This window comes from Haliotis cracherodii, unplaced genomic scaffold (genome assembly GCF_022045235.1).
Source record: "Haliotis cracherodii isolate W230 unplaced genomic scaffold, xgHalCrac1.p SCAF_7, whole genome shotgun sequence".
Lineage (NCBI taxonomy): Eukaryota > Metazoa > Mollusca > Gastropoda > Lepetellida > Haliotidae > Haliotis > Haliotis cracherodii.
Window position 1 is genome coordinate 33298114 of NW_027266330.1, and position 8691 is coordinate 33306804.

Consider the following 8691-nt stretch of genomic DNA (forward strand, 5'->3'; position numbering starts at 1 on the left):
GGCTCATCCGCAGCCTAAAAAAGCGGCTGTTCAGTCATTCTCCAGTTCCATTGGCAATAACGTTGCACCATCAGGCTCATTCCCTGTAAATCTACAAGTTAATGTTCAACCACATCATAGATCTGGGTTGTCATCCTGCTTTGTGTAACTTGTATCTACTCTACAGCGGGACTCAATCAAATTTCAAAACCCAGAAGGTTTATCTCCTAAATAATATACTTTATGCTCTGTAGATTCGTGAGGATTAGATAATGTTTTCCATCGATGTAACTGTTTTGATTGCTTCATGGGGAATGTTTTACCTGGCAAGTGTTTAGTCAACATTTGTCACAAAGACAGACAGCTTGGATTTAGGTTGTGCAAACTATTGATATGAAAGTATAACATATAATGCTTAATGTATTACTTCATAAGACGGCTAAGCATGCTGATTATACCGTAGAAATTAAGAATAATAAGAATTCTGAACTATATTTAAAGTTATGTGTTATCATAGATTCAAGCAAGTTATAAAATATATTCTAAAAATAATGATGTGGTATTGTTTGATTATATCATATCATGTGCTGTGTTGTGTTGTGTTGTGTTGTGTTGTGCTGTGTTGTGTGGTGGAGGATTATGGGGCGTGATCCTAGACTAAAGGAAAACTATCACAGGGCCTGTTTCGTTCTTATCGGGATCAATATCCATTAGCTCGTAATGGGGTGCTTCCGGCTGTTCCACTGGATATTCCTCTTCTTTGTCATCTGTTTCTTGCCTGTAAGAAAAATCATGTGTTTGTTTATCGTCATTGGTAATAGAACATAGGAATATTATCTCCGTATTCAGGGAGGTGTGGATATGGAGTGTGCAGTGTGGGGAGTTTATCGAAAGAAGGAAATTGTCCCCGGAAAGCCTTGAAATTCTTTATTATCCTTCAGACTGTTGAAAGAAATAATAACCAGAATATCAAGTTGTCGGTCCTTAGCATATATGTAAAATAGGATACGTCGAAGTGCTCAGACGAGAGCACAGATGTTAAATATAACAGAAAGCATTCTTAATTTGTCTTGTTCATTGTTTACATAAAGCACTTGGATATAAACCTTTTGGTGCGTCCGTAGTATCCAATGCATACAGCTACTATGATGCCAACCAGGCAACACGCTGATGATGTTCCGATAATGATCAGTGGTGGACTCTCAGTGGTAGGCTCTTTGGAAACAATAATGTTATCAAGTTTAATAATATTGTTAACGTGTACGTACACGTATATGTCGCTTATAAACACCAGAATAGTGGCACAGTAAAATAGTTTACATGCAGAGCCTCTATATCAATAGGTGCAATACCTAAAACCTTGAACTTGTGACACAAAGTACCTACAAATGGACAGATGTTCATTAGGATGCGTAAATAAATTATCTGTGATCAAGTAAAGTGGATGACCAAATGTTTATCATATATTTGTATTCTCCGTTCCTACATCTCAGGGTAAATTAGATTGGGTCATGTTGGAACATTAGAGAAGGCTTAATGAAAACCCATAAAATCAACACCTGTGACCCATTCTAACCTTATCTCTAAACTAATTGATATAAATTCAAACCATACCAGTGTGACATTGAACAAAGTCTAATCATCATTCGTCTGAGGACAGCTGATACCATTTCTACGAGTGATTGATTGAGTGAGTGAGTATGGTTTTACGCCTCTTTTAGCAATATTCCAGCAATATCACGGCGGGGGACACCAGAAATGGGCTTCACAAATTTTACCCATGTTGGAAATCGAACCCGGCTCTTCAGCGTGACGAGCGATCCCGTTCTACGAAGAAGGATATTGGTCATCAATTACATCAACGGAATATCATATTCACACACAAATGAGTTATCTTATAAATTGGTTGATGTATTATTCTATTCCACTGATGCATCTGTTTTAATCCCTTCACAGGTAATGCCCGTAATTGTCAAGTTTCAGATGGTCAGTGTTTTTGTCAACATCTTGTTAAGGATGTTTGGGTGTCGTTTTTCTAAACTATTGACATGAATGTATAACATATAATGATCTTTATTACTGTCAGTGCATATCCCACAGGTAGTTCTCAGAGTGACATTCGTGATCAATGCAGTTTCCAAAGCATGAACAGTCCGACCCAGCTTAACTTGGTGTACAATCATCTACACACGCCCCTGAATCAGTGCAGGACATATTTACACACTTCGAGTTATATCGAGATGAGCAATTAGTACAATACCATCCGACATTACAACCGTGGATACGATCTCCTGAATAGTTGTTACATTCGAGGATGTAATTGTTGGGCAGGGGGATTTCTGGCACATGCTGGGACAGAAGTTGTGTGACAGTTTTTACTGCACGCCTTGTCACACCAGTGACCATAATATCCAAATAAATAGGTCTTACCACATGTATTATCCTTGACGCAGGTATCTATAGGACAGTCACTTGAACAGGTAGACTTGCATCTTTGATCAGTAATGTTGCATCCTTTGGTGCAGGTTCCAGACTCCCTGTCACAAATCCCATCAATGCAAACCCTACAGCTGGTGTTACAAAATGCACCGTAATAACCATTGTCACACCCTTTCGCACAGGTTCCGTCCTCAGAGAAACAAATATGCTCGATGCAGTTTTCAAAGCATGAACAGTCTGAACCAGCATATCCTGGAGCGCAGCCAGCTACACACGCCCCTGTACCATTGCAGGACATATTTACACACATTGGGTTACACTGAGTTGAGCAGTTGGCTCCATACCACCCGCCAGTACAGCCATGAATACAGAACCCTGTCATGTGGTCACATTCGGGACTACACTTCTTTGAAGCATTTCTGTCACATGCGCCAGGACCAGCGCGGCAGTTTTCACTGCACACCTTTTCACACCTGTGACCATAAAATCCGCGATTACAGCCTTCTTTGCATCCGGCCTTGCATGTTCCTTTACAATTCTCACATGACATCTCACAGTTGGGACCAGTGTATGGCGAATGACACTGGTCACATATTCCAGTGCTTCTATTGCACGATTTACATTGTTCAGAACAGTTCTTGCAGTCAAGGCCATAGTAGGAGTCGACGCATCCAGAAACACAGGATGAATCCATCTGGCAGTACTTACCGACACACCCTCCTTTGCATTCTGTACACTGTCTCCAATTCTTATCACATGGTATGTTGCACTTTGGCCCTTCGAATCCTGAAATACAGCCATTGGTGCATACCGCGATGCCACTGCCTGTTTGTAGTTCACACTTTCTATTTCTGCAGCCATTGCTGCACTTAGATGTGCATCTCGTGCCGAAATACCCAAGGTGACACTTTGATGTGCAGTAACCTTTGTCGTTACACTTTGAGCAGTTCTGGCTATAATAGCAGGGTTTTGCTGAAAAGAAAGAATAAGCATTTAGATTGGACAGAGGTAACCATATAGGCAAAGCTATGAGAGCACATTGTGATGCTTCAGACGACTGGGTAGTATTCATAGTACTTTTGAAAGTAGGATATTGGATCCATGAGTGATATGGACTTTTGAAAACTTCATGTTAATGATTGAAAATAAGCCCAGGTTTAAATAAATATGCTTTGCTTGCTTGTTTGTTGTTTAACGCCACACTCAGCAATATTCCAGCTATATGACGGCGGTCTGTAAACATTCGAGTCGGGACCATACAATCCAGTGATTGACATCATGAGCATCGATCCACGCTATTGGGATACGATGACATGTATCAACCAAGTCAGCGAGCCTGACCGCCCCATCCCATTTGTCTCTTCATAAGACAAGCATAGTCACCATGTACGGCAAGCATGGGTTGCTGAAGGCCGATTCTACCCCAGATCTTCACGGGTCGAAATAAATATGTGAAGAATATGATAAATCAGCCTCCTTAATAGTCACCAAACCAAGAACGTTTATCTTTCGAAGCATAATCCTGGACGACACAATGATTATCTGCAAACTTACCTTGTATGAAAAGTAGAACGGATGCAAAACATAGGATCACCACAGAAGTCATGATATGTCTGAAAATGGAAAATGATATATACCCAACTATCAGCACAACAAACATATTACTGTATTGCTCGAAATAAGTATATGTTTAATCTACTTACTGGTTATGAGAAAGGAACATTTTCAATGTTGGTGTATCAAGCTATAGCAATTGATATGGCCTCCGGGTGTTAACTCGTGCGAGTTGTAATCGCGGAATCAGACTTCATATTGACAGTTAACCTTCAACTTCCCTATAAGGGGGAAGTGTGAAATGAATCTGTTCATTAATAAAACATATGCTCTCTTATGAGAAGAGTTATCTCTTAGTCATGTTGCAAAAATGTACTTAATGATTTATGTTTCTATTAGCTACGTGATCAGACTGTTTTTGTTGTTTTTCATGTAGAACATGAACACCGTTTCTATTGCGAGTATATTTCAAAATGTTGTTTGTTTTTGTATATCTGACGTGGACGCGTATAGTAATGTATTTTTATTCACATATATTGTGAAAGAAAAAGTTTAAAGTTGGAAAAAGACATCACTGGCACAAATGTGGTGTACAGGTTCTCCCCTCATTGTGCAACCTGGCAATACACTAAACAACATCCCTCATATCCCTGTGGTTAAAGGCAACAATGGCAGGGATACAAGTTAGAATGTCGTCTAAGGAGACGCAATTAGCTGTGTAGACCTGATTTGTTTTACCTGTGCTCGTGGGATTCCACGAAGTAAAAACGTCTTATACCTGCAACGCCTCAAGCTTTCTTCTTACATGAAGCTGGTACGATGTAAAATAATCGTAATTCTATTCAAAGAGGGGCTTAACCAAATTCATTCACTCACCAATAAAGGAACGCTAAGATTGCACATTTCTCCTGTTGCCACTGGTCAGAACGACATTTCTGAAAAGTCCATTTCAAGCTCCTAGCAAGGTGAGGTGAGGTGAAATTGGGTTTAACGTCGCGTCCAAGATTATTGCACTTATATATTCAAGTTGTATGCACGTGTGTGTGTTTGTGTGGCTGCTTGTACTAGTCCGGACTGATGCCGATTTATAGTGCTAGCTCACTGAGATACCATGATGCAGTTTAACATGAATACCCCACTCAGACATAGTATACTGACTCCTAGCCGATCAGTCCTTCTTTTAGCCCCTTAATGCCGAGCGCCAGACAGGGTAACAACAAGTACCATATTTTAACGTCTTTTGGTATGGTTTGGTTTGGTTTGTTTGTTGTTTCCTGACACCGACTCCGAGCCGACCAGTCCATCTTACCTGTGCTCGTGGGATTCGACAGTGAAAACGTCTTATACCTGCAACGCCTCGAGCTTTCCTCTTACATGAAGCTGGTACGATGATATATAATCGAAATAACATTCAAAGCGGTACTCAATCAACTTTACTCAGTCACCAATAAAGGAACGCTAAGATTGCACATTGCTCCTGTTGCCACTGGTCAGAACGACATTTCTGAAAAGGTCCATTTCAAGCTCCTGACATGGATAGCCCGTTCGCGAAACTCTGTATATGCTATCGCTGCCCAAAACATGTCCCCACAGTTCAATAGCAGCCTGCAACAATGCATGGAGTTGAATGCACAATCAACTAGCTTGTGTTTGCAAACAAGAGATGACTGTCGTGAAGCCGAAGACACTTACCTCAGCTAAATGTTTCCTTTGTTAGTCAATTTGAATTTCTAATATTTCAACTATTGTAAGATGGTGAGGTGAAATCGGGTTTAATGTCGCGTCCAAGATTATTGCACTTATATAGCGACGTGCATGCACGTGTGTGTGTTTGTGTGGCTGCTTGTACTAGTCCGGAGTGATGCCGATTTAAAGTGCTAGATCACAGAGATACCATGCCGCAATTTAACATGAATACCCCTTCAGACACAGTATACTGACTCCGAGCCGACCAGTCCCTGTTAAAGCCCCTTAATACCGAGCTCAGTAATATTCCAGCTATATGACGGCCATCTGTACATAATCGAGTCTGGACAAGACAGTCTAGTGATTGACAACATGAGCATCGATCCACGTAATTAGGATACTATGACATGCATTACCCAAATCAGCGAATCTGACCACCCGATCCCGTTAGTCGCCTATTACGACAAACACAGTCGCCTTTTATGGCAAGCATGGGTTGCTGAAGACCTATTCTACCCCGGATCTTCAAAACATTTTCGTTGACTGCAGTTTGACATTGATCAAACAAAGTTCAGTCGTTCAGTCACTGCGAACATCACTGACCTTCTCGGTCGACCTGGTCTTTCTTCTGAGATTTTGTAATTTGTAGTTATGCACAGCCCTTGATCCGTGGCCAGTCATTGCACATAATATCTGTTCATCTACCCATGCCTGGTGAAGACAGTGGTTAATGCGTATTCCCGTCAAGCCAACTTTTTTACACATTCTCTGTACCGTAGTCACAACCTTATGTTAGCCCAAAGGTTGTTCACAAAACCACAGATCCTATCTAGATGATCTGTTCATCAGTTACAAAGGATTCGGTTTTGTTTGTTTGTTTGTTGATTAACGCCGTACTCAGCAATATTCAAGCTATTTGTCGGCGTTCTGGACCAGACAATACAGTGATTGACATCATCAGCATCGATCCACGCAATTGTGACCACCCGATCCTGTTAGTCGCCTAATACGACACGCATACGATGTAGTGAAGGGAGCAGGCAATGCACACGGAGGAACAATTACATTAGACTGATGTGCACGTGTGTACATGTGTTTGGTCTTTTTTCATTTGATTCTTTTTAAATAAAGAAAACATGGGTTGCTGAAGACCTATTTTACCCTGGGGGGCACGGGTGGCCCAGTTGTCTAAGGCGCCGCAATTCGCTGTGCAGAGTTGCGTCTCTTGGGTACGCCAGAAACCTATGATTGTGGGTTCGAATCCCGGTTCGCCCCGATTATGTTTCTAGGTGTGTCAGCACCATACCCGTGCTCGTGGGTTTCACCGAAGTGGTAAACGTCTGACACCTGCATCACTTGGGGCTTTCCTTCCACATTAAGCTGACACGCCGTGATATAACTGGAATACTGTTAAAAGCGGCGTTAAACCGAATTCACTCACTCACTCACTATTTTACCCCGAAAGTATGAAAACAGGACCATTTGTCATATATCTGCCCGCTGATCGTCGCGCATGATTATTGACAATCCCAAATGGTTGCACAGCTGTCACTGCTTTGCTGACTGAAGGTGTTACTATTAATTAGTTCACTCAACTTTTATTCAGTACATGACAAATCACTTTATCATGGCAGCCTTTACTCAGTCTAATCAATGGTTTCCTGTCTTTTATGATTCAAGCGGTATCGTGCTTAGGCCATTATATTGATATACATTTTTTTGTACTTATCAGGACAAGTCAACAACGGTATAAGGATCTATACCGAAACGTCGCTTTTTACAGTATTAAAGAAGTTGTTATCAATAAAATTGTGTCTACCTTCTATTGTGTTGTCTTCCTTCACCTCACCACACCTCACCTCACTTCACCTCACCTCACCTCACCGCAACGCAACGCAACGCAACGCAACGCAACGCAACGCAACGCAACGCAACGCAACACAACGCATTGCATTACATTATAACCTCCAGTTTCTCTTGATATCAATGACTATTACTTTCCACCAAGCAGTGACGTGAACCACACCATTAGTATGTTTCTTGGCAGAACCATACCCAAGCTCGTAGATTTCACCAGATTGGGTAACGTCTAAGACATAACTTAAGGCTTTCCTTCCACATTAAGCTGACATGCCGTATAACTGGAATATTGTTCAAAGCGTCAATAAACCAAACGTACTCACTCGGTGGCACAGATGACCTTGTCCAGTTGCGTCCCTTGGCTACGCCAGAAACCTATGATCACGGGTTTAAACCAAACTCTATCACTCACTCACTTGTAATTTTATCTCGACCCCGATGACTATTACCTATACTAAGTCAGTGACCCGGGGTCACCTGCTGGTGATTTATCATGTATTATTAAATGGTAGTTATCAAATACACTGTTTATTAAAATATTCATTCTAACCACACAACTCACTGACTTTAATTCTACCATGACATTAAAGAATGTTTGAATCTGATGTTTCTTGGGCTACGGAAGCCCCTTTTAAATATATTAAGCATTTTCACGATCACCCATAGGAACTTAAAGCATTAAGCATTACCTCTATTACACGCTGGGTCGCCAATGCAAGCCAGGTCTCTGATACACGCCGAAATTAATAGACGGCCTAGCGTCTGATAGAGGAAATACGGTATTTTGATAACGGAGGTTTTTATCGGTGATGTGATGTTCTAGGTAGTAACCTTGCTTCGATGATGATATTATAAGGCTCGACGAAAATATATATTTTGCATACAAATGATAATGTTTATAAAACTGTTAGGGACATGTTCGATGAACAGACCCAGAACAGGCAATTTCCTCATTGACAATGAAAGTACAATATAACATTATAAAATGTGTTGTTAAAAACTTTATTCATGACAACATATTGTTTACAAACAGTTTTGTAATCGACAATCATTGCCATGTCCGTCAACCACAAACGTTAGGTGGAGGGGGTTTGAAAGTCCATCAGAATACACTCCTCCCTTTGAAAGGCCACGGAAACAATGTCCCAACATCACTTGAGCCACAGAACGGGC

The 8691-nt window shown here is 41.1% G+C and overlaps 1 protein-coding gene across 1 annotated transcript; it reads right to left on the reverse strand.

Moving 5' to 3' along the window:
- Nucleotides 1-636: 636 nt before the first annotated feature.
- LOC139449090 (cell death abnormality protein 1-like) lies at nucleotides 637-4141 on the reverse strand. The gene is made up of 5 exons (XM_071230560.1): nucleotides 4122-4141; nucleotides 3973-4031; nucleotides 2410-3390; nucleotides 1086-1194; nucleotides 637-757 (listed from the first exon to the last, which is right to left on the reverse strand). The coding sequence occupies exons 1-5, from the start codon at nucleotides 4139-4141 to the stop codon at nucleotides 637-639; spliced, it is 1290 nt and encodes a 429-aa protein (XP_071086661.1).
- Nucleotides 4142-8691: the final 4550 nt, after the last annotated feature.

What these genes read in the sequence shown, in the direction of transcription:
- LOC139449090 (XM_071230560.1), bottom strand. Translation starts at nt 4,141, where the DNA reads ATGTTCCTTTCTCATAACCA. An exon ending in ATGTTCCTTTCTCATAACCA is followed by an intron (nt 4,032 to 4,121) that starts GTAAGTAGATTA and finishes TTCCATTTTCAG; the next exon opens with ACATATCATGACTTCTGTGG. An exon ending in TACTACGGACGCACCAAAAG is followed by an intron (nt 758 to 1,085) that starts GTTTATATCCAA and finishes TTTTTCTTACAG; the next exon opens with GCAAGAAACAGATGACAAAG.